We start from the raw sequence: 26,227 nt of genomic DNA, 5'->3' as shown, positions 1-26,227 counted from the left end.
ATCCTGGCCCTGCAAATGTAGGATAGACATTATTTTCCATGATATTTGAAACATTTACAAAATTATAAAACAAGTCAAATATCAAAGTAAGTCTCCAGAAATTTCAGGTGAGCAGTATTGCTTTAATATTCTTCTCAGACAAAAAGCAGTAAGACAGAGGTTGATTTTAAAAAAATGACCTCCTTGTATTTGGATTCAACAATATAGACCTATGAAAAAATGCAGAAGAAAATAATAGAAAGGAAAGAAATCTCAAAACAGAAATTAAGAAATCAGGACACAAAACTCAAAATGCCTTAATAAGTCAAGCTGAAAATTTACAACTTTAAGCTAGGCAATACTCAGATAAGATTGAATCAGAAGACTAAATCAAGACCTGAATAATATTATTAGCAATTACTATAGAAACAAAAAATAAATATTAAAAATACTTAAAATAAGAGTATGCCGTGAAATATAAAAACTTTAATGAGATGGACTGTTGTATAGAAAACAGAGTCAAAATTTTATTTTTATATCAGAAACATGAATAAGCTATTAAATGCTAAAGAAAGTCAATCAGTAACTGACCCATGTGCCACCAATGCCATGTGTAAGTTATGATGTCATTAAACTTAGTTTTTGAAAAATTCATGAATTGAAATTGAAGACCTGACACCTCATGTGATCTTTAGGTTGGTATTCTTTGTGTATTGAAGATTATGTAACATTTATTGGATTTTCTTTTAGAAAGTCTTCAGGCTTAGCCTTAGTGATGAGCAAGCTGGCCATTAGGGAGGATTGCCACTTTGGTGAGCTGTCCACTTGAAAGACTTTTATTATTTCCCTACTACCAAGAGCTCTCTCCCAGACGTCTTTGCCTCTCCCTGATACCTAACACAGTCCTTCGCATGTGTTTGTAAGTCACACTCATAGGTTTGTTGTTACTTCATTTATTCATGCAATTAATTTTCTTCAAAAATAACCACATTTCACTGCAAATATACAGTGTTTCAGGTTGTTCTACTTTATTTCATAAATTTTTAAATATCTTTTTAAAATTCTGTCCTTACTTTTTTTTAGAAGAACTGGGGTGTAGGCGAGAGGAGTGAGGGTTGAGAGGATTCAACAGAGACAGACTGGGGAGCAGAACAGGTGGATCGACTGAAATACACTGCTGATGGAGCAGCGGGCAAGACAGAGGTCCGCTGTGCCATTTGGGTTAGCTCCCTGGCTGGGGATTGAACTCAGCCCATAGCAGTGGTAATGTTGAAAATTAACTCCTAGGCCACCAGGTTGGCCTTGTCAAGTACTTGTACTTTAAATGGACTGCTCTGGGATGCCCAGAGATCCTGGGTGGCTGTTGTTACTATGGGACATGAGGCCAACGTCAAATGACCAATTTCCATGTGAACATCCAGGTTATGACCTAATTAATATGCTTGTGAATATTTTGAATAATTATTTTCTTCCAAAAATTACAGATGATAAAGTTGCATGATGATAAGGGGGATTGTTCTTAATGACAATGACGATGAATTCACTATTGCCTGAAGCCATAGCCTCCTCCTTTTTCAATGACCACCATTCTCTCCTGAATGGAGGCAACAGCCTCCTCACTGGACTTCCTACTTCAGTCTTTTTCCCCACCTCTAACTTAGCATTTGCATGGCTAACCAAGGTGTGTAACTTTCAAAAACACAAACATAACTATGCCAATCCCCATTTAAAATTCCTTTAGTGTCTTCTCCTTGACAGAAAGATAAAGCCCACACTCCTCAGGACGGAAATCTGGGCACTCCATCTTTTGTGTCTGCCATTTCTCTGGCCCCTCTCTCCAGTCACTCCTTAGTGAATATTCCCTCTTCCTGAAACTCCTTCCTCCCCTTATTGATTTGAAAGGCTTCTATTCATCCTTCAAAACCTAACATTTTATTAAGATTAATGAAATAACCCATGAAAAGAGCTTTGGAAAAAATAAAAACATCCCATCACAGATGACAGGTCCCCCAGTAGACCTTCACTCTTACTACTTCCCCTCCAAACTGATTCCAACACTCCAATTCTGTGCTCTGTCGACTTGCTCCAGAGTCCTGTGTTGTATTTATCTTCTTGCAATTCCTTTGCTTTATTTTTATGTCTGTCATTTCCACTAGTCATGGAGCTCCTACCTCATATATTCGGCTTTCCATCCTTTCTTCAGCTCCATATCCCCAGCATTTAGAGTACAGTCTCACTCAGAGGCAGAGTCTGATAGTACTTTTGAACTTCATAACCAAAGAGTGACGATGATGATGGACTGGAATACTGGGCTATTCTCATATTTTTACAAAAGCATCTGTTTTATGTAAGGCTTACTCAGCATTAGAGATGTTTACACAGTTATCAAAGAACCACATGAGAGGACTCAACAGGTGCTACAGAGAAGTTCCATCATCCACAACCAGCTTTTTATGTACAACCTGGAATTCAGAAAAATCATATAACACCAACACCGAAGAAATGTACTCAGAGGAAAAATGCACTGTCAGCAAAGGATGGGAAAATATAAAGGTGACTGACTGAAAAAACTACCACAGACGCCTTCTGTAAATGATTTTTAATTTATCTAAACCAAAGTATAACAGTTGTGTTTTTAATTAGGACGTAGTATTCGCTTAAAATTGACTGAAGGCATTCAGGGAAAAAGATCTGGACGTTTTCAGATTATAGTTAATGAAAGTTTACGTCCAGGTGTAGAAATCGAGACATCTTTGAATTTATAAAAAAATCTACATTCACTTCTGTGATCACCAATATCAGCACACCCTTGAATATGAGATTAGCATGAAGCATGTAATTTCGAGAGAATTTCCCACACGTGATCTCCTTTGAGACAACAACAACCTTGAGGTCCACAAAGCAGTGGTTATTAAGCCCCATTCAAAGCAGAAAAATATGGAATTTAGTGAAAATAAGTAACACACCCAATTGTGTATGTAGTGGCAGGTCCACATTCATTGAATGGAAAAATAAAACATGCATAAAAACAAGACCTCCACAACTCAAATCTGGTTTGGAAAAAATGGAATGAGTATGACCGAAGGCAACTGGTCACCACACACATTTCAGGTATAAGAATATTTTATTAGGACAGTGAGTGGCACTCAGAAATATTATTGACCACCCCAAAAAAAAACTAATGAGTTAATTCTTTTCTATTTAAAAGTAATTTACAGTTTACCCTCAGAGTAAAGAGTTGAGTAAACAAGATGTTATAAGAGATCACAAACTGAGAAATATACACCATCTTATGTATTTCCCATTTTGCCCATAACTGCTAGACACCCTAAATTTGAGAAAACAATTGTATTTTAATTGAGACTGAGGATATTTAATATAACTAATACAACTTTTTATTATAACTAATAATACAATATTTCTCATAGACATTCGTTTCTCCCAACTGTTTGCAAAACATCATAGTACTGAATACAGGTCCCCAAACTCTCAGCATGAGTCAATGAAGACATCCTATTAGGACTGGCTCTGCTCGCTGCTCCAGCCATCTTGGACGTCACAGCTGCTTACCCCTGGGATTACAGTACTCAGCATCTCAGGAGACCAGTCAAGAAGGCAGAAACTGAAAAAATTAATGATTCTGCCAATTACACAGACATGGCCAAGCCCAGAGTAGTGAGGGGGTTGTATAACCAGAAGCTTAGTTCCAGAGTCTTCAGTGCTATGGGCACATGGACTTTTCCTTCCACCAAAGGAACATCCGAAGGAGCCCAACCACCAATGCTGGTCTGAAGCATTTTGGATGAGTGCAGAAAAAAGAAAGTGGCTGCTGAATACTCGTGACATCTAGAGATATTCAGAGAAGAAAGGTGGGTGATCATGGACAGGGGTGTGTATAGATGGAGATTATAATGTTCCACATTACCAGCCATCTCTAGTTAGCCTGTACTTAGGCTAGACTTCCAACTGGAGACGCCGGTGCTGTGTAGAATTAGGAGACCTGGATTCTAGTCCAACAGTATTGCTGAGCATCTTTGTGTATCTGGATCTTTGTTTGACTAGCTCCTCTCCAAGTGGATTCCAGTCCTTAATGTCTAATCTAATGTCAGGTCTTCAGAAAGGATTTCCCTTCCATGCTGCCTAATGTTTCCATTCAAAACACTCAGCTCCCTCTATTCTATTAGTTTATTTTATTTTCTTTTTAATTACACTATTTTAGTTCTTAATTTTTTTGTTTGTTATCTGTCCATCTCTTCCTTCAAATGCAAAGTTTACGAAAGTGCTCCTAGTGCCTAGCTAGCACATTGCCTGAAACACCCCAAATACCCAATGAGTATTAGCTGAATGAATTAAGGCTTGTATGACCCAAAACAAGGCACTTACCTCTTCCATAGCTTTCTATTCATCATGTGTAAAATTGAGAGAAACAGTCCCGATTATTTCTAATATTAGTGCAATAACAAGGAAAGGATAGATTTGCAAATGCCCTAAATAAACTTTAATAATAACCACAAATTATATGACTATATTTCAAAATGACAGCATGGATAAAACAGTAGTGTTACAATATTGCAAACCTCCATACGAATGTAGATTCTGCCCTGGACTAGCTATGAGACCCTGAGCAAGATATTGGAAAACTCTACGCTTAGACCATCTTGTGGCAAGGCAATAATAATTGTAGTTGATACTGATGTCCCAATATCTGATCATGATAATATTCATTTCATGAAAATAGACAATACTTCTCAGGAGAAATGAACTGAAATGCTTTATATCAATAACCCATCAAAATGTGTAGCATTTGTCAGGCACAATATTATTGGTAGCTATTAATATATTCAGGATATTAGCTAAAAGTTTTAACAGACAGTACTGTATGCTGTGAAAATTTCAGTTCCCCAAAGATGGTCAGTAAGGTGACTATAATAAAATGCAAAATAAAAGCAGAGAGCCACATCCTCAGAGTCACTGAAGGGCACTGGGCATTAACTGCAGTTTGCCTCATGCTAATCTAGTTTTCTCTTCCAGGGTCTGTCTCAGAACCCACAAGAAGATGGAGGCCAGTGTTGTGAAAGACAAGGTGGGCTGGGAAGTCCCAGGGCTGCACTCAGGGAGGTGGGGGCTCCAGGGCATCAAGTTTACAATTGTTATGGAGCTTTAGAACAATTTACTGGGCTAGCCCTGTGCATGCTTTCTGAGTATCCGTCCTGACTCTATTTACGCTTCAGAAATCATTTCCTAGAGGCGCATATTAAATCTTTGCAGCAATCCTGTGAGATCAGAAGAACAAGTGTGATTTATTCCCATTTCACTGATGAAGATCCTGTGACTTAGAAAGGACTTTCAAAAGGCTATATAGAGCTTTAAAGCATATGGACTCAGATCTCATACCCTGGTGGATGACTCTAAATACAATGATAAAAGTCCTCTATGTGACGTTGTACTTTGTCCATCAGTATCTCATCTCCCAAGCAGAAAAACAGTATTAAAATAAACTATAGTCAGACATTGAAAATCTCCTTGGTTAACAGAAAGTATAGACGTGACCCTAAGCAGAATGAATGTTGTGATTTTTGAAGGAAATTTGGGTGAAGCTGTCCCCTTTGTCCTGATGAGGACAAAGATTCCATATTTCTGGAGGCTCTTAACTCCCCCATATGTCGAATACTGTAGACGGGACCCTGAGTTCCAGGTCTGGCGCTTACTCCAAAACCTGGAGCGGGTATGGATAACTTCCTTCCCTTCCTTACCAGTCCTCATAACTAGTGTTACAATACTGGTGTTTTAACCCTGTTATTTTTTATTTGAGGTTTAATTGAAAAATAATTGTTAAATTTCAACATAATGTTTTGATATTCTTTTGCATTATCTCTGTTTACAGAGAGACAAGAGAAAATACTATAGCCCAAGGTCACAAAGATCATAAATAGCACTTTCCTACCCTTTCTTTTGACTTCAGAGACTATTAAATCTTGAAGTACATCCAATAGCCTGGATGGTGACAAGAGATGAATGAGACAGGATGAAATTTTGGGCAAACTTGGGCACACATATCGTGTCACAGCCCGGGTAGCCAGGGCAGCCCCTGCACTTCTGTTTAAGGACTTCCGCCCTCCCTGTCTCACTGTGCTCATGCGTGTCCTTCTTGCAGATTTGCAGTGGCTCAACAGGAGCGGGCAACAGCAGCACGTGGAGTGACTTCTTCCTTATGGGCCTCACGGATGACCCTCGGCTCCAGCCCCCCCTCTTTGTCCTCTTCTTCTTCATCTACGCCTTCACGGTGGTGGGAAACCTGGGCCTCATTGTCCTCATAATGGTCAGTCCCCAACTGCACACTCCCATGTACTACTTCCTCAGAAACCTGTCCTTTCTTGACTTCTGTTATTCTTCAGTCACAGTCCCCAAAATGTTGATGGGGTTCTTCTCTGAGTGCCAAAGCATCTCGTTCTCTGGTTGTGTGATACAGAACGCTCTCTTTGTGGTTTTTGTTCCCACTGAATTCTTCATCCTGGCGTCCATGGCCTATGACCGCTATGTGGCTGTCTGCAGTCCTCTGCTCTACCATAGTACCATGTCCCCACGACTCTGCCTACAGCTAGTACTTGCCAGCTATGCAGTGGGCCTGATTGAGATGGTTTTTGGCACAAGCACACTTTTTCATCTGAACTTCTGTAGGTCCCATGTCATCACCCACTACTTCTGTGATATCCTTCCCCTTTTAAAACTCTCTTGCTCTGACACACAAATCGTGCAATTTGTCATCTTTGCCGGAGCTGGCTTTAATGTGACTGTATCCTTGACAGTCATCCTGGTGTCCTACACATATGTCTTTCTGGCTATTTTCAGAATCCCCTCTGCCACAGGCAAACACAAAACATTCTCCACGTGTGCTTCCCACCTGACTGCTGTCAGCCTGTACTATGGAACCACCGTGTTCGTCTACTTGCGTCCATCCACTGAGTACTCAGGAAGTAAGGGCAGTCTGGTTTCTGTCTTCTACACGGTGGTCATCCCCATGCTCAACCCAATTATCTACAGTCTCAGGAACAAAGATGTAAAGGAAACATTTGGGAACATCTTCAAGAGGGCACCTCAATTCTCTCTCCACTTACCCAGATTTTCATGATGTCCTTAGAAAGGGAAGGAGAGGGAGGGGACATATTGTTCACCATTGACCATTTCTCAGATATTTGTCTAGAAATTCTCAAGGTAATATGTCTTGAATCTTCTTCACAGTTGTGGAAGTTAAGTATTATATTTACACTAATAGGTGGGAAAGCTGAGATTCTCAGAGGCTTGCTGCTTTGGGAAGTTCACATAGATTGCAAACATTGAAATTTTGATATCAGTTCAGGACTGTCTCATACTGAAACTCTGTTGCTATTACATTCCACTGTTTTAGCACAAGGGAAGATGCCTCCTTCTCTCTGTACTCCCCAAATCTAGGCTCTCTGGTTATTTTCATGCTTCAAAAATCCTGTCTCTCAAATTTACAGTAGATCAGCCTCTGAAGATGCACAATGTATTCTCTACCTGTGAGTTTGTCCATGCATAATCAGGTCAGTAAATTTATTGAATACATATTGTATGCAGTGCTTTACTGCAGAAAGTTGTGGCAAAGGATTCCAAGAACAAATCTATGCCCACTACCTTTTGCCAGCTTCAAACTCAATTGGAAGAGAGATGATTCTACCCAAAACAAACAAACGGACTTTTTCTTTAAATTGACTTTTTTTATTGAGTGCTTTCTGTTTGTAAAATTCTAAATCTGTTGTCTCCTAATCCTCCCCCAAACTTTGGGAGGTCGGTACTATTTCTCCCATCTAACAGATGACAACAATAGAGCTACAAAGAGTTAAGTGTGTCATTCCAGGAAAGACAACTAATGAAAAGTGAATGCAGGATTTGATTCCTCATGTTTTTTGAAAGATCTTTAGTTATTTCCACTCTGATATGTCATCTACTCAATTTCCTACTGAAAAGTTCATCAGTGAACACCAAAGAATTTAAACAGTGAGACTGGATTTCAGTGCACGGCAAGCCAGATAGATTGTGTTCATCAGAGAACCTCTAGGAAGAGATGAGAGGAATAATGCCTGATTAGGGTGAGAAGTAGGAGCAATGAGTGAATAGTGGAACCAATGAGGGGAACTGAAGCTCAAAGTCTGAGATAGAATAATCTGGACCTACAAGGCTCTTGTTTGGCAGCATCAGGGTGGAAGGCAAATTTAGAAGCAAACGTTATTGACAAAATGGGGAGATGGTCGATCAGAAAAAACATATTAAGAAAATGGGGACATGATTGGGCAGGGTTGAATGTCCTTTTATTTTATTTTATTTTTTATTTATAAGTATTTTACATTATTTTCATTCATAAACATTGGTTGCATTTCCCCCTCCCCTTCCAGGTGTAGTCCCCATAGAATTTCCTTCACCAGTGCACCCGTGCACCATCACCCCAGTCCCCTGTGCGCCTCCCTCCCTCTCATCCCTCAACACTTCCTCTCCTGCAGGACGTTTCTTGTTTATAATGTCTGCTTGTTAGTGTTTTGCTGTGTTTTGTATTGGTATTATTTTTTCCCTTGATGTCTTATTTGTTATTTTCGTTGTAGATCTCTTACTTATATCTAAGCAATCCCCTTCTACCGTATGTGGGAAACAATCCACAAGCGTGATTTACCTAATTTGACCCAAAATGGCTTTGTGTATACATGGCTGCTTAGACTTGTGGTAAATTGCCAGGTTTCGTGGAGGCCAAGACTTCCAAAAGGCTTTACCCTGTTCTCTGTCTATACTCTGTATCTTCGTATTGACCAGATGATGGAGGAATTTGAGTTCTTTTCTGCAAGGGATCACCAGGAATAATTCTTAACTCACAACTGACGCCAAAGTTAGATTTGGAAGTTTAGGCAAGTGTCGTGCAGTGAACTCATTTTGGTCTATAGGCATCAAATCTATAGGATGTGCTTCATTCCTAGCACGTTCCTGTTGGGAATTCCTTTGTCCTACAACAGGTTTTCTCTAGTCCAACTTTTGGACCATTGTTGTAGACTCCTAACCAGTCTCACTGCCTGCAGGCTTGCCCCTGACCAATTCCCTCACCCCCATTCTGCTGCTTTGTGATTTTTCTAAACAGAAGCTTGACCCCATCCCTGGTCTACTTTACACTCTTCACTGGCTTCTCATTGTCCCCGGAATAAATACCAAGTCCCTTAATTTACAAAGTCTCCACATCAGAATCTCACCTTTCAAGCCTTATCTGTCAGAACTTCTGTACCTTTACCACCTCATATCCTCCCCTTTGCACTCATGTCCTCATCCACATGCCTTCACTGTTCATCAGTGACGATTTCTCACTCATCTTTCTAGTCATGACCTGCTCCCAAGCTCACAGGAAGTGTTCACTGCTTTCTTGGAAGTTGAGGGTCAGCGATTGAAGCATACGCTCACCTTATACTCCTGGACTGCCTTATTCCATTTCATATTTCTTATGCCCATTTATTGCTTCTCTACTAGACTGTATGCCATGGAGGGCAGGACAAAGTTGTCTCAGAGCTACGTAACCACTTTGCTGGCAGGAAACATTCATTCAGTAAATGTCCATGGACGAATAATCAACCACACGTCCTGTGCCCCTGATTTGTATCATGGGCATTTTGTCACTTCTGGACCCACTGAAACTTCCACAGGCTTGTGACTAATCCTCCTCCCCCACCAGGGCTTGGGCTTACTGATACTACTCTGATGTACAAGAGAGTAATGACCAGCACCTCTGGGTTAGTGAGTATCTACATCCCCAGTGCCTCCTTTTTTTTTTTTTTTTTAAGGATTTGAAGATTTTATTTTATTTATTTATACAAGCACTGGGTACAGTCGAAGCGCGGGAGGGTGAGAGAATTCACCAGAGGCAGAGCTTGGAGCAGAGCAGGCTGAAAGACCGAAGTACATTGCTGACGAGAGTGGCGGGGCAGCAGGATAGGTCTGCGCGCCATGAGGGACCCACCTCCGGTGGCCGGGGAGCATCCGGGGAGCAGCTGGGAGCAGCCAGGGAGTAGCCAGGGAGCAGCCCGGTATAGAACCGGCGCTGCAGAGGCCGCGGGCAGCTTCGCAACACAGTACTCAACTGCTGCGCCACGGGGGTGGCCCAGTACCTGTTATTTTGAACCCAATGTCCATCTCATTTATAGACAAGAGACGGAAGTTCTGAAAGATGCAGCAATTTGACAGGAGAACCTGGAAAAAGGCTGTTTTTGTTCTGAAATTAAGAACACAACACTCTGAGGAACAATGAAGCAGTTACCTAAGAACATGTAATATTAAATAACAAAATTATGACATTTGAGCTAATACACACATATAATTGAATCCTGTCCCTGCAAATGTAGGATAGACATTATTTTCCATCATATTTGAAATATTTACAAAATTATAAAACAAGTCAAATATCAAAGTAAGTCTCCATAAATTTCAGGTGAGCAGTATTGCTTTAATATTCTTCGCAGACAAAAAGCAGTAGGACAGAAGTTGATTTAAAAAAAAAGACCTCCATGTATTTGGATTCAACAATATAGACCTATGAAAAAATGCAGAAGAAAATAAAAGAAAGGAAAGAAATCTCAGAACAGAAATTAAGAAATCAGGACACAAAACTCAAAATGCCTTAATAAGTCAAGCTGAAAATTTACAACTTTAAGCTAGGCAATACTCAGATAAGATTGGATCAGAAGACTAAATCAAGACCTGAATAATATTATTAGCAATTACTATAGAAACAAAAAATGAATATTAAAGATACTGAAAATAAGAGTATGCCATGAAATATAAAAACTTTAATGAGATGGACTATTCTATAGAAAACAGTCAAAATTTTATTTTTATGTGGGAAACATGGATAAGCTATTAAATGCTGAGGAAAGTCAATCAGTCACTGACCCCTGTGCCACCAATGCCATGGGTAAGTTATGATGTCATTAAACTTAGTTTTTGAAAAATTCATGAATTGAAATTGAAGACCTGACACCTCATGTGATCTTTAGGGTGGTATTCTTTGTGTATTGAAGATTATGTAACATTTATTGGATTTTCTTTTAGAAAGTCTTCAGGCTTAGCCTTAGTGATGAGCAAGCTGGCCATTAGGGAGGACTGCCACTTTGGTGAGCTGTCCAGGTGAAAGACTTTTATTATTTCACTACTACCAAGAGCTCCCTGGCAGACGTCTTTGCCTCTCTCAGATACCTAACACAGTCCCTTGCATGTGTTTGTAAGTCATACTCATAGGTTTGTCGTTACTTCATTTATTCATGCAATTAATTTTCTTCAAAAATAACCACATTTCACTGCAAATATACAGTGTTTCAGGTTGTTCTACCTTATTTCATAAATTTTTAAATATCTTTTTAAAATTCTGTTCTTCCTTTTTTTTTTTTTTAGAAGAACTGGGGTATAGGCAAGAGGAGTGAGGGTTGAGAGGATTCACCAGAGACAGAGTGGGGAGCTGAACAGGTGGATCGACTGAAATACACTGCTGATGGAAGCAGCGGGCAAGACAGAGGTCCGCTGTGCCATTTGGGTTAGCTCCCTGGCTGGGGATTGAACTCAGGCCATAGCAGTGGTAAGGTTGAAACTTAACTCCTAGGCCACCAGGTTGGCCATGTCAAGCACTTGTACTTTAAATAGACTGCTCTGGATTGCCCAGAGATCTGGGGCGGCTGTTGTTACTATGGGATATGAGGCCAACGTCAAATGACCAATTTCCATGTGAACTTCCAGGTTATGACCTAATTGATATGCTTGTGAATACTTTGAATAATTATATTCTTCCACAAATTACTTTTGATAAATTTGCATGATGATGAGGGGGATTGTTTAATGACAATGACAACAAAATCACTATAGCCTGAAGCCATCGCCTCCTCCTTTTTCAATGACCACCATTCTCTCCTGTATTGAAGCAACAGCCTCCTCACTGGACTTCCTACTTCAGTCTTTTTCCCCACCTCGAAATTAGCATTTGCGTGGCTAACCAAGGTGTGTAACTTTCAAAAACACAAACATAACTATGCCAATCCCCATTTAAAATTCCTGTAGTGGCTTCTCCTTGACACAGAGATAAAGCCCACACTCCTCAGGATGGAAATCTGGGCACTCCATCTATGTGCCTGCCATTATCTGGCCCCCCTCTCCTGTCACTGCTTAGTGAATATTCCCTCTGCCTGAAACTCCTTCCTCCCCTTATTGATTTGAAAGGCTTCTATTCATCCTTCAAAACCTAACGTATTATTAAGATTAATGAAATAATCCATGAAAAGAGCTTTGGAAAAAAATAAAAAAATCCCATCACAGATGACAGGTCCCGAGTAGACCTTCACTCTTACTACTTCCCTTCCAAACTGATTCCGCACTCCATGTCTGTGCTCGATCGACTTGCTGCAGAGTCCTGTGTTGTGTTTATCTTCTTGCAATTCCTTTGCTTTATTTTTATGTCTGTCATTTCCACTAGTCATGGAGCTCCTACCTCATATATTCGGCTTTCCATCCTTTCTTCAGCTCCATATCCCCAGCATTTAGAGTACAGTCTCACTGAGAGGCAGGGCCTGATAGTACTTTTGAAGTTCATAACCAAAGAGTGACGATGATGATGGACTGGAATACTGGGCTATTCTCATACTTTTACAAGAGCATCTTTTTTATATAATGCTTACACAGCATTAGAGATGTTTACACAGCTATCAAAGAACCACACGAGAGGACTCAACAGGTGCTACAGAGAAGTTCCATTATCCGCAACCAGCTTTTTATGTACAACCTGGAATTCAGAAATATCATATAACACCAACACTGAAGAAATGTACTCAGAGGACAGATGCAAACTGTCAACCAAGGATGGGAAAATATAAAGGTGACTGACTGAAAAAACTACCACAGACGACTTCTGTAAAAGATTTTTAATTTGATTATCTAAACCAAAGTGTAACAGTTGTGCTTTTAATTAGGACGTAGTATTCACTTAAAATTGAATGAAGGCATTCAGGGAAAATTCTGAATGTTTTCAGATTATAGTTAATGTAAAAAAAGTGAAAGTTTACGTCCAGGTGTAGAAATCGAGACATCTTTGAATTTATGCAAAAGTCTAACTCCACTTCTATGGTCAACAATATTAGCACACTCCTTGAATATGAGATAGCATGAAGCATGTAATTTCGAGAGACTTTCCCACACATGATCTCCTTTGAGTCCAACAACAACCTTGAGGTCCACAAAGCAGTGGTTATTAACCCCCATTCAAAGCAGAAAAACTGGAAAACAGTGAAAATAAGTAACACACCAAATTGTGTATATAGTGGGAGGTCCACATTCATTGAATGGAAAAATAAAACATGCATAAAAACAAGACCTCCACAACTCAAATCTGGTTTGGAAAAAATGGAATGAGTATGGCAGAAGGCAACTGGTCACCACACACATTTCAGTTACAAGAATATATCATTACAACACTGAGTGGCACTCAGGACATTATTGACCCCCCAAAAGAAACTAATGAGATAATTCTTTTCTGTTTAAAAGTAATTTACAGTTTACCCTCAGAGTAAAAAGTTGAGTAAATAAGGTGGTATGAGAGATCACAAACTAAGAAATATATACCATCTTATGTATTTGCCGTTTTGCCAATAATTGCTAGATACCTTAAATTTGAGAAAACAATTGTATTTTAATTGTGGCTGAGGATATTTAATATAACTAATAAAATTTTTTATTATAACTAATAATACAATATATCTCATAGACATTCGTTTCTCCCAACTGTTTGCCAAACATCTCAGTACTGAATACAGGTCCCCAAACTCTCAGCATGAGTCAATGAAGACATCCTATTGGGACTGGCTCTGCTCGCTGCTCCAGCCATCTTGGATGTCACAGCTGCTTACCCCTGGGCTCACTGTTCTCAGCATCTCAGGAGACCAGTCAAGAAGGCAGAAACTTGGATAAATTAATGATTCTGCCAATTACACAGACATGGCAAAGCCCAGAGTAATGAGGGGGACATGCACTTTTTCTTCCACCAAAGGAACATCCGAAGGAGCCCAACCACCAATGCTGGTCTGAAGCATTGTTGATGAGTTCAGAGGAAAGAAAGTGGCTGCTGAATACTTGTGACATCTAGAGATATTCAGAGAAGAAAGGTGGGTGATCACGGACAGGGTGTGTATAGATGGAGGTTATAATGTTCCACATTACCAGCCATCTCTAGTTAGCCTGTACTTGGGTGAGACTTCCAACTGGAGACGCCAGGGCTGTGTAGAATTAGGAGACCTGGATTCTAGTTCAACAGTATTGCTGAGCATCTTTGTGTATCCTGGATCTTTGTATGACTATCACCTCTCCAAGTGGATTCCAGTCCTTAATGTCTAATCTAATGTCAGGTCTTCAGAAAGGATTTCCCTTCCATGCTGCCTAATGTTTCCATTCCAAACACTCAGCTCCCTCTATTCTATTAGTTTATTTTATTTTCTTTTTAATTACACTATTTTAGTTCTTAATTTTTTTTCGTTTGTTTGCTTTCCATCTCTTCCTTTCAATTGCAAAGTTTACGAAAGTGCTCCTAGTGCCTAGCTAGCACATTGCCTGAAACACCCCAAATACCCAATGAATATTAGCTGAATGAATGAAGGCTTGCATGACCCAAAACAAGGCAATTACCTCTTCCATAGCTTTCTATTCATCATGTGTAAAATTGAGAGAAACAGTCCCGATTATTTCTAATATTAGTACAATAACAAAGAAAGGATAGATTTGCAAATGCCCTAAATAAACTTTAATAATAACCACAAATTATATGACTATATTTCAAAATGACAGCATGGATAAAACAGTAGCATTACAATATTGCAAACCTCCATATGAATGTAGATTCTGCCCTGGACTAGCTATGAGACCCTGAGCAAGGTATTGGAATGCTCCAAGCTTAGACTACTTGTGGCAAGGCAATAATAATTGTACTTGATGCTGATGTCCCAATATCTGATCATGATAATATTCATTTTTCATGAAAATAGACAATACTTCTCAGGGGAAATGAACTGATATGCTTTATATCAATTACCCAACAAAATGTGAAGCATTTGTTACGTACAATATTATTGGTAGGTATTAATATATTCAGGATATTAGCTAAACGTTTCAACATACAATACTGTGTGCTGTGAAAATTTCTGTTCCCCAAGGATGGTCAGTAAGGTGACTATAATAAAATTCCAAAAAAAGCAGACAGCCACATCCTCAGAGTAACGTAGGGCACTGGGCATTAACTTAGTTTGCCTCATGCTAATCTACTTTTCTCTTCCAGGGTCTGTCTCAGAACCCACAAGAAGATGGAGGCCAGTGTTGTGAAAGACAAGGTGGGCTGGCAGGTGCCAGGGCTGCACTCAGGGAGGTGGGGGCTCCAGGGCATCAAGTTAACAATTGTTATGGAGCAATAGAACAATTTACTGGGCTAGCCCTGTGCATGCTTCCTGAGTATCCGTCCTGACTATATTTACACTTCAGAAATCATTTCCTAGAGGTGCATATTAGATCTTTGCAGCAATCCTGTGAGATCAGAAGAACTAGTGTGATTTATTCCCATTTCACTGAAGAAGATATTGTGAATCAGAAAGGACTTTCAAAAGGCTATAGAGCTAAAAAGCATATGGACTCAGATATAATACCCTGGTGGATGACTCTAAATCCAATGATAAAAATCCTCTTTGTGACCTTATACTTTGTCCATCAGTATCTCATCTCCCAAGCAGAAAAACAGTATTAAAATAAACTATAGTCAGACATTGAAAATCTTCCTAGTTAATAGAAAGTGTAGACGTGACCCTAGGCAGAATTAATGTTGTGATATTTGAAGGAACATTGGGTGAAGCTGTCCCCTGTGTCCTGATGAGGACAAAGATTCCATGTTTCTGGAGGCTCTTAACTCCCCCAAGTGACAAATACTGTAGACGGGACCCTGAGTTCTAGGTCTGACACTTACAGCAAAAGCTAGTGCAGGTATGGACAATTTCCTTCCCTTCCTTTCCAGTCCTCATAACTAGTGTTACCAGACTGGAGTTTTAACCCTGTTATTTTTTATTTGAGGTTTAATTGACAAATAATTGTTAAATTTCCACATAATGATTTGATATTCTTTTGCATTATCCCTGTTTACAGAGAGACAAGAGAAAATACTATATCCCAAGGTCACAAAGATCATAAATAGCACTTTCCTACCCTTTCTTTTGACTTCAGAGACCATTAAATCTTGAAGTACATCGAACAGCCTGGATGGTGACAAGAGATGAATGGACAGGATGAAATTTTGGCCAAACTTGGGCACACACATCGTGTCACAGCCCGGGTAGCCAGGGCAGCCCCTGCACTTCTGTTTAAGGACTTCCGCCCTCCCTGTCTCACTGTGCTCATGCGTGTCCTTCTTGCAGACTTGCAGTGGCTCAACGGGAGCGAGCAACAGCAGCACATGGAGTGACTTCTTCCTTATGGGCCTCACAGATGACCCTCAGCTCCAGCCCCCCCTCTTTGTCCTCTTCTTCTTCATGTACGCCTTCACGGTGGTGGGAAACCTGGGCCTCATTGTCCTCATAATGATCAGCTCCCAACTGCACACTCCCATGTACTACTTCCTCAGAAACCTGTCCTTTCTTGACTTCTGTTATTCTTCGGTCACAGTCCCCAAAATGTTGATGGGGTTCTTCTCTGAGTGCCAAAGCATCTCGTTCTGTGGTTGTGTGATACAGAATGCTCTCTTTGTGGTTTTTGTTGCCACTGAGTTCTTCCTCCTGGCGTCCATGGCCTATGACCGCTATGTGGCTGTCTGCAGTCCTCTGCTCTACCATAGTACCATGTCCCCACGACTCTGCCTACAGCTAGTACTTGCCAGCTATGCAGTGGGCCTGATTGAGATGGTGTTTGGCACAAGCACAGTTTTTCATCTGAACTTCTGTAGGTCCCATGTCATCACCCACTACTTCTGTGATATCCTTCCCCTTTTAAAACTCTCTTGCTCTGACACACAAATCGTGCAATTTGTCATCTTTGCCGGAGCTGGCTTTAATGTGACTGTATCCTTGACAGTCATCCTGGTGTCCTACACATATGTCTTCCTGGCTATTTTCAGAATCCCCTCTGCAACAGGCAAACACAAAACATTCTCCACGTGTGTTTCTCACCTGACTGCTGTCAGCCTGTACTATGGAACCACCGTGTTCGTCTACCTGCGTCCATCCACTGAGTACTCAGGAAGTAAGGGCAGTCTGGTTTCTGTCTTCTACACGGTGGTCATCCCCATGCTCAACCCAATTATCTACAGTCTCAGGAACAAAGATGTAAAGGAAACATTTGGGAACATCTTCAAGAGGGCACCTCAATTCTCTCTCCACTTACCCAGATTTTCATGATGTCCTTAGAAAGGGAAGGAGAGGGAGGGGACATATTGTTCACCATTGACCATTTCTCAGATATTGGTCTAAAAATTCTCAAGGTAATATGTCTTGAATCTTCTTCACAGTTGTGGAAGTTAAGTATTATATTTACACTAATAGGTGGGAAAGCTGAGATTCTCAGAGGCTTGCTGCTTTGGAAAGTTCACATAGATTGCAAACATTGGAATTTTGATATCAGTTCAGGACTGTCTCATACTGAAACTCTGTTCCTATCACATTCCACTGTTTTAGCACATTGGAAGATGCCTCCTTCTCTCTGTACTCCCCAAATCTAGGCTGTCTGGTTATTTTCATGCTTCAAAAATCCTGTCTCTCCAATTTACAGTAGATTCAGCCTCTGAAGATGCACAATGTATTCTCTACCTCTGACTTTCGTCCATGCATAATCAGGTCAGTAAATTTATTGAATACTTATTGTATACAGTGCTTTACTGCAGAAAGTGGTGGCAAAGGATTCCAAGGACAAATCTATGCCCACTACCTTTTGCCATCTTCAAACTCAATTGGAAGAGAGAAGACTCTACCCAAAACAAACAAACTGACTTTTTCTTTAAATTGACGTTATTTTATTGAGTGCTTTCTGTTTGTAAAATTCTAAATCTGTTGTCTCCTAATCCTCCCCCAAACTTTGGGAGGTCGGTACTATTTCTCCCATCTTACAGATGACAACAATAGAGCTGTAAAGAGTTAAGTGAGTCATTCCAGGAAAGACAACTAATGAAAAGTGAATGCAGGATTTGATTCCTCATGTTTTTTGAAAGATCTTTAGTTATTTCCACTCTGATATATCATCTACTCAATTTCCTACTGAAAAGCTCATCAGTGAACACCAAAGAATTTAAACAGTAAGACTGGATTTCAGTGCACGGCAAGCCAGATAGATTGTGTTCATCAGAGAACCTCTAGGAAGAGATGAGTGAGAGGAGTAATGCCTGATTAGGGTGAGAAGTAGGAGCAATGAGTGAATAGTGGAACCAATGAGGGGAACTGAAGCTCAAAGTCTGAGATAGAATAATCTGAACGCACAAGGCTCTTGTTTGAGGGCAGCAGGGTGGAAGGCAAATTTAGAAGCAAACGTTATTGACAAAATGGGGAGATGAAGATCAGAAAAAACATATTAAGAAAATGGGGACATGATTGGGCAGGGTTATTTGTCCTTTTATTTTATTTTATTTCTTATTTATAATTATTTTACATTATTTTCATTCATAAACATTGGTTGCATTTCCCCCTCCCCTGCCAGGTGTAGTCCCCATAGAATTTCCTTCACCAGGGCACCCGTGCACCATCACCCCATTCCCCTGTGCTCCTCCCTCCCTCCCTCTCATCCCTCTTCACTTCCTCCCCTGCAGGACATTTCTTGTTTATAATGTCTGCTTGTTATTGTTTTGTTGTGTTTTGTATTGGTATTATTTTTTCCCTTGATGTCTTATTTGTTATCTTCGTTGTAGATCTCTTACTTATATCTAAGCAATCCCCTACTACCGTATGTGGGAAACAATCTACAAGCCTGATTTACCTAATTTGACCCAAAATGGCTTTGTGTATACCTGGCTGCTTAGACTTGTGGTAAATTGCCAAGTTTCCTGGAGGCCAAGACTTCCAAAAGGCTTTACCCTGTTCTCTGTCTATACTCTGTATCTTCGTATTGACCAGATGATGGAGGAATTTGAGTTCTTTTCTGCAAGGGATCACCAGGAATAATTCTTAACTCACAACTGACGCCAAAGTTAGATTTGGAAGTTTAGGCAAGTGTCGTGCAGTGAACTCATTTTGGTCTATAGGCATCAAATCTATAGGATGTGCTTCATTCCTAGCACCTTCCTGTTGGAAATTCCTTTGTCCTACAACAGGTTTCCTCTAGTCCAACCTTTGGACCATTGTTGTAGACTACTAACCAGTCTCATTGCCTGCAGGCTTGCCCCTGACCAATTCCCTTGCCCCCATTCTGCTGCTTTGTGATTTTTCTAAACAGAAGCTTGACCCCATCCCTGGTCTACTTTACACTCTTCACTGCTTCTCATTGTCCCCGGAATAAATACCAAGTCCCTTAATTTACAAAGTCTCCACAATCAGAATCTCACCTTTCAAGCCTTATCTGTTCGAACTTCTGTACCTTTACCACCTCATATCCTCCCCTTTGCACTCATGTCCTCATCCACATGCCTTCACTGTTCATCAGTGACGATTTCTCACTCATCTTTCTAGTCATGATCTGCTCCCAAGCTCACAGGAAGTGTTCACTGCTTTCTTGGAAGTTGAGTGTCAGCGATTGAAGCATATGCTCACCTTACACTCCTGGACTGCCTTATTCCATTTCATATTTCTTATGCCCATTTATTGCTTCTCTACTAGACTGTATGCCATGGAGGGCAGGACAAAGTTGTCTCAGAGCTATGTAACCACTTTGCTGTCAGGAAACTTTCATTCAGTAAATGTCCATGGACGAAAAATCAACCACACGTCCTGTGTTCCTGGTTTGCATCATGGGCATTTTGTGACTTCTGGACCCACTGAAACTTCCACAGGCTTGTGACTAATCCTCCTCCCCCACCAGGGCTTGGGCTTACTGATATTACTCTGATGTACTAGAGAGTAATGACCATCACCTCTGGGTTAGTGAGTACCTACATCCCCAGTACCTATTTTTTTTTTAAAGGATTTGAAGATTTTATTTTATTTATTTATACAAGCACTGGGTACAGTCGAAGCGCGGGAGGGTGAGAGAATTCACCATAGGCAGAGCTTGGAGCAGAGCAGGCTGAAGGACCGAAGTACATTGCTGACGGGAGTGGCGGGGCGGCAGGATAGGTCTGCGCGCCATGAGGGACCCTCCTCCGGTGGCCTGGGAGCATCCGGGGAGCATCTGGGAGCAGCCAGGGAGTAGCCAGGGAGCAGCCCGCGATAGAACCGGCGCTGCAGAGGCTGTGGGCAGCTTCGCAACACAGTGCTCAACTCCTGCGCCACGGGGGTGGCCCAGTACCTGTTATTTTGAACCCAATGTCCATCTCATTTATAGACAAGAGACGGAAGTTCTGAAAGATGCAGAATTTGACAGGAGAACCTGGAAAAGGGCTGTTTTTGTTCTGAAATTAAGAACACAACACTCTCAGGAAGAATGAAGCAGTTACTTAAGAACATGTGATATTAAATAACAAAATTATGACATTTGAGCTAATACACACATATAATTGAATCCTGGCCCTGCAAATGTAGGATAGACATTATTTTCCATCATATTTGAAACATTTACAAAATTATAAAACAAGTCAAATATCAAAGTAAGTCTCCATAAATTTTGGGTAAGCAATATTGCTTTAATATTCTTCCCAGACAAAAAGCAGTAAGACAGAAGTTGATTTACAAAAAAAGACCTCCATGTATTTGGATTCAACAATATAGACCTATGAAAAAATGCAGAAGAAAATAAAAGAAAGGAAAGAAATCTCAGAACAGAAATTAAGAAATCAGGACACAAAACTCAAAATGCCTTAATAAGTCAAGCTGAAAATTTACAACTTTAAGCTAGGCAATACTCAGATAAGATTGGATCAGAAGACTAAATCAAGACCTGAATAATATTATTAGCTATTACTATAGAAACAAAAAATAAATATTAAAGATACTGAAAATAAGAGTATGCCATGAAATATAAAAACTTTAATGAGATGGACTATTCTATAGAAAACAGAGTCAAAATTTTATTTTTATGTGGGAAACATGGATAAGCTATTAAATGCTGAGGAAAGTCAATCAGTCACTGACTCCTGTGCCACCAATGCCATGGGTAAGTTATGATGTCATTAAACTTAGTTTTTGAAAAATTCATGAATTGAAATTGAAGACCTGACACCTCATGTGATCTTTAGGGTGGTATTCTTTGTGTATTGAAGATTATGTAACATTTATTGGATTTTCTTTTAGAAAGTCTTCAGGCTTAGCCTTAGTGACAAGCAAGCTGGCCATTAGGGAGGATTGCCACTTTGGTGAGCTGTCCAGGTGAAAGACTTTTATTATTTCACTACTACCAAGAGCTCCCTGGCAGACGTCTTTGCCTCTCTCAGATACCTAACACAGTCCCTTGCATGTGTTTGTAAGTCATACTCATAGGTTTGTCGTTATTTCATTTATTCATGCAATTAATTTTCTTCAAAAATAACCACATTTCACTGCAAATATACAGTGTTTCAGGTTGTTCTACTTTATTTCATAAATTTTTAAATATCTTTTTAAAATTCTGTTCTTCCTTTTTTTTTTTTTTTTAGAAGAACTGGGTTATAGGCCTGAGGAGTGAGGGTTGAGAGGATTCACCAGAGACAGAGTGGGGAGCTGAACAGGTGGATCGACTGAAATACACTGCTGAGGGAAGCAGCGGGCAAGACAGAGGTCCGCTGTGCCATTTGGGTTAGCTCCCTGGCTGGGGATTGAACTCAGGCCATAGCAGTGGTAAGGTTGAAACTTAACTCCTAGGCCACCAGGTTGGCCATGTCAAGTACTTGTACTTTAAATAGACTGCTCTGGGATGCCCAGAGATCTGGGGCGGCTATTGTTACTATGGGACATGAGGCCAACGTCAAATGACCAATTTCCATGTGAACTTCCAGGTTATGACATAATTGATATGCTTGTGAATACTTTGAATAATTATTTTCTTCCACAAATTACTTTTGATAAAGTTGCATGATGATGAGGGGGATTGTTTAATGACAATGACAACAAAATCACTATAGCCTGAAGCCATCGCCTCCTCCTTTTTCAATGACCACCATTCTCTCCTGTATTGAAGCAACAGCCTCCTCACTGGACTTCCTACTTCAGTCTTTTTCCCCACCTCGAAATTAGCATTTGCGTGGCTAACCAAGGTGTGTAACTTTCAAAAACACAAACATAACTATGCCAATCCCCATTTAAAATTCCTTTAGTGGCTTCTCCTTGACACAGAGTTAAAGCCCACACTCCTCAGGATGGAAATCTGGGCACTCCATGTTCTGTGTCTGCCATTTTCTGGCCCCCCTCTCCTGTCACTGCTTAGTGAATATTCCCTCTGCCTGAAACTCCTTCCTCCCCTTATTGATTTGAAAGGCTTCTATTCATCCTTCAAAACCTAACATATTATTAAGATTAATGAAATAATCCATGAAAAGAGCTTTGGAAAAAATAAAAAAATCCCATCACAGATGACAGGTCCCCCAGTAGACCTTCACTCTTACTACTTCCCTTCCAAACTGATTCCGCACTCCATGTCTGTGCTCGATCGACTTGCTGCAGAGTCCTGTGTTGTGTTTATCTTCTTGCAATTCCTTTGCTTTATTTTTATGTCTGTCATTTCCACTAGTCATGGAGCTCCTACCTCATATATTCGGCTTTCCATCCTTTCTTCAGCTCCATATCCCCAGCATTTAGAGTAGAGTCACACTGAGAGGCAGGGCCTGATACAACGTTTGAAGTTCATAACCAAAGAGTGACGATGATGATGGACTGGAATACTGGGCTATTCTCATACTTTTACAAGAGCATCTTTTTTATATAATGCTTACACAGCATTAGAGATGTTTACACATCTTTCAAAGAACCACAGGAGAGGACTCAACAGGTGCTACAGAGAAGTTCCATTATCCGCAACCAGCTTTTTATATACAACCTGGAATTCAGAAATATCATATAACACCAACACTGAAGAAATGTACTCAGAGGACAGATGCAAACTGTCAACCAAGGATGGGTAAATATAAAGGTGACTGACTGAAAAAATTACCACAGTACTTCTGTAAAAGATTTTTAATTTGATTATCTAAACCAAAGTGTAACAGTTGTGCTTTTAATTAGGACGTAGTATTCACTTAAAATTGACTGAAGGCATTCAGGGAAAAAGTTCTGGATGTTTTCAGATTATAGTTAATGTATAAAAAGTGAAAGTTTACGTCCAGGTGTAGAAATCGAGACATCTTTGAATTTATGCAAAAATCTAACTCTACTTCTATGATCAGCAATATCAGCACACTCCTTGAATATGAGATAGCGTGAAGCATGTAATTTCGAGAGACTTTCCCACACATGATCTCCTTTGAGTCCAATAACAACCTTGAGGTCCACAAAGCAGTGGTTATTAACCCCCATTCGAAGCAAAAAAACTGGAAATCAGTGAAAATAAGTAACACACCAAATTGTGTATATAGTGGGAGGTCCACATTCATTGAATGGAAAAATAAAACATGCATAAAAACAAGAACTCCACAACTCAAATCTGGTTTGGAAAAAATGGAATGAGTATGGCAGAAGGCAACTGGTCACCACACACAATTCAGTTACAAGAATATATCATTACGACACTGAGTGGCACTCAGGACATTATTGACCCCCCAAAAGAAACTAATGAGATAATTCTTTTCTGTTTAAAAGTAATTTACAGTTTACCCTCAGAGTAAAGAGTTGAGTAAATAAGGTGGTATGAGAGATCACAAACTAAGATATATGTACCATCTTATGTATTTGCCGTTTTGCCAATAATTGCTAGATACCTTAAATTTGAGAAAACAATTGTATTTTAATTGTGGCTGAGGATATTTAATATAACTAATAAATTTTTTATTATAACTAATAATACAATATATCTCATAGACATTCGTTTCTCCCAACTGTTTGCAAAACATCTCAGTACTGACTACAAGTCCCCAAACTCTCAGCATGAGTCAGTGAAAACATCCTTTTGGGACTGGCTCTGCTCGCTGCTCCAGCCATCTTGGACGTCACAGCTGCTTACCCCTGGGCTTACTGTTCAGCATCTCAGGAGACCAGTCAAGAAGGCAGAAACTTGGATAAATTAATGATTCTGCCAATTACACAGACATGGCCAAGCCCAGAGTAGTGAGGGGGACATGCACTTTTTCTTCCACCAAAAGAACATCCGAAGGAGCCCAACCACCAATGCTGGTCTGAAGCATTTTTGATGAGTTCAGAGGAAAGAAAGTGGCTGCTGAATACTCGTAACATCTAGAGATATTCAGAGAATAAAGGTGGGTGATCACGGACAGGGTGTGTATAGATGGAGTTTATAATGTTCCAAATTACCAGCCATCTCTAGTTAGCCTCTACTTGGGCGAGACTTCCAACTGGAGACGCCAGTGCTGTGTAGAATTAGGAGACCTGGATTCCAGTTCAACAGTATTGCTGAGCATCTTTGTGTATCCTGGATCTTTGTATGACTAGCTCCTCTCCAAGTGGATTCCAGCCCTTAATGTCTAATCTAATGTCAGGTCTTCAGAAAGGATTTCCCTTCCATGCTGCCTAATGTTTCCATTCAAAACACTCAGCTCCCTCTATTCTATTAGTTTATTTTATTTTCTTTTTAATTACACTATTTTAGTTCTTAATTTTTTTTCGTTTGTTTGCGGTCCATCTCTTCCTTTCAATTGCAAAGTTTACGAAAGTGCTCCTAGTGCCTAGCTAGCACATTGCCTGAAACACCCCTAATACCCAATGAATATTAGCTGAATGAATGAAGGCTTGCATGACCCAAAACAAGGCACTTACGTCTTCCATAGCTTTCTATTCATCATGTGTAAAATTGAGAGAAACAGTCCCGATAATTTCTAATATTAGTGCAATAACAAGGAAAGGATAGATTTGCAAATGCCCTAAATAAACTTTAATAATAACCACAAATTATATGACTATATTTCAAAATGACAGCATGGATAAAACAGTAGTGTTACAATATTGCAAACCTCCATATGAATGTAGATTCTGCCCTGGACTAGCTATGAGACCCTGAGAAAAGTATTGGAATGCTCCAAGCTTAGACTACCTGTGGCAAGGCAAAAATAATTGTATTGATGCTGATGTCCCAATATCTGATCATGATAACATTCATTTTTCATGAAAATAGACAATACTTCTCAGGGGAAATGAACTGATATGCTTTATATCAATTACCCAACAAAATGTGAAGCATTTGTTACGTACAATATTATTGGTAGGTATTAATATATTCAGGATATTAGCTAAACGTTTTAACAGACAATACTGTATGCTGTGAAAATTTCCATTCCCCAAAGATGGCCAGTAAGGTGACTATAATAAAATTCCAAAAAAAGCAGACAGCCACATCCTCAGAGTAACGTAGGGCACTGGGCATTAACTAGTTTGCCTCATGCTAATCTACTTTTCTCTTCCAGGGTCTGTCTCAGAACCCACAAGAAGATGGAGGCCAGTGTTGTGAAAGACAAGGTGGGCTGGCAGGTGCCAGGGCTGCACTCAGGGAGATGGGGGCTCCAGGGCATCAAGTTAACAATTGTCATGGAGCATTAGAACAATTTACTGGGCTAGCCCTGTGCATTCTTCCTGAGTATCCATCCTGACTATATTTACACTTCAGAAACCATTTCCTAGAGGTGCATATTAGATCTTTGCAGCAATCCTGTGAGATCAGAAGAAATAGTGTGATTTATTCCCATTTCACTGAAGAAGATCTTGTGACTCTTCAGAAAGGACTTTCAAAAGGCTATAGAGCTAAAGCATATGGACTCAGATCTCATAGCCTTGTGTATGACTCTAAATCCAATGATACAAATCCTCTATGTGACGTTGTACTTTGTCCATCAGTATCTCATCTCCCAAGCAGAAAAACAGTATTAAAATAAACTATAGTCAGACATTGAAAATCTTCCTAGTTAATTGAAAGTGCAGACGTGACCCTAAGCAGAATTAATGTTGTGATATTTGAAGGAAATTTGGGTGAAGCTGTCCCCTGTGTCCTGATGAGG

The 26,227-nt window shown here is 40.0% G+C and overlaps 2 protein-coding genes across 2 annotated transcripts; both read left to right on the top strand.

Annotated features, from left to right (window-relative positions):
* Positions 1-5,539: 5,539 nt before the first annotated feature.
* LOC311187689 (olfactory receptor 8A1-like) lies at positions 5,540-7,108 on the top strand (the record flags this gene model as incomplete). Its single annotated transcript, XM_084259017.1, has 2 exons — positions 5,540-5,704; positions 6,134-7,108. 2 exons carry the CDS (start codon positions 5,540-5,542, stop codon positions 7,106-7,108), a joined length of 1,140 nt encoding a protein of 379 aa, XP_084115143.1.
* A 9,394-nt stretch (positions 7,109-16,502) lies between these two features.
* On the top strand, positions 16,503-17,420 carry LOC311187688 (olfactory receptor 5G9-like; the record flags this gene model as incomplete). Its single annotated transcript, XM_084259016.1, has 1 exon — positions 16,503-17,420. The coding sequence occupies one exon, from the start codon at positions 16,503-16,505 to the stop codon at positions 17,418-17,420; it is 918 nt and encodes a 305-aa protein (XP_084115142.1).
* Between the last annotated feature and the right edge of the window lie 8,807 nt (positions 17,421-26,227).

This window comes from Talpa europaea, assembly GCF_964194135.1.
Source record: "Talpa europaea genome assembly, chromosome: X".
Taxonomy (NCBI): domain Eukaryota; kingdom Metazoa; phylum Chordata; class Mammalia; order Eulipotyphla; family Talpidae; genus Talpa; species Talpa europaea.
This window is presented reverse-complemented; position numbering and strand designations above follow the sequence as displayed.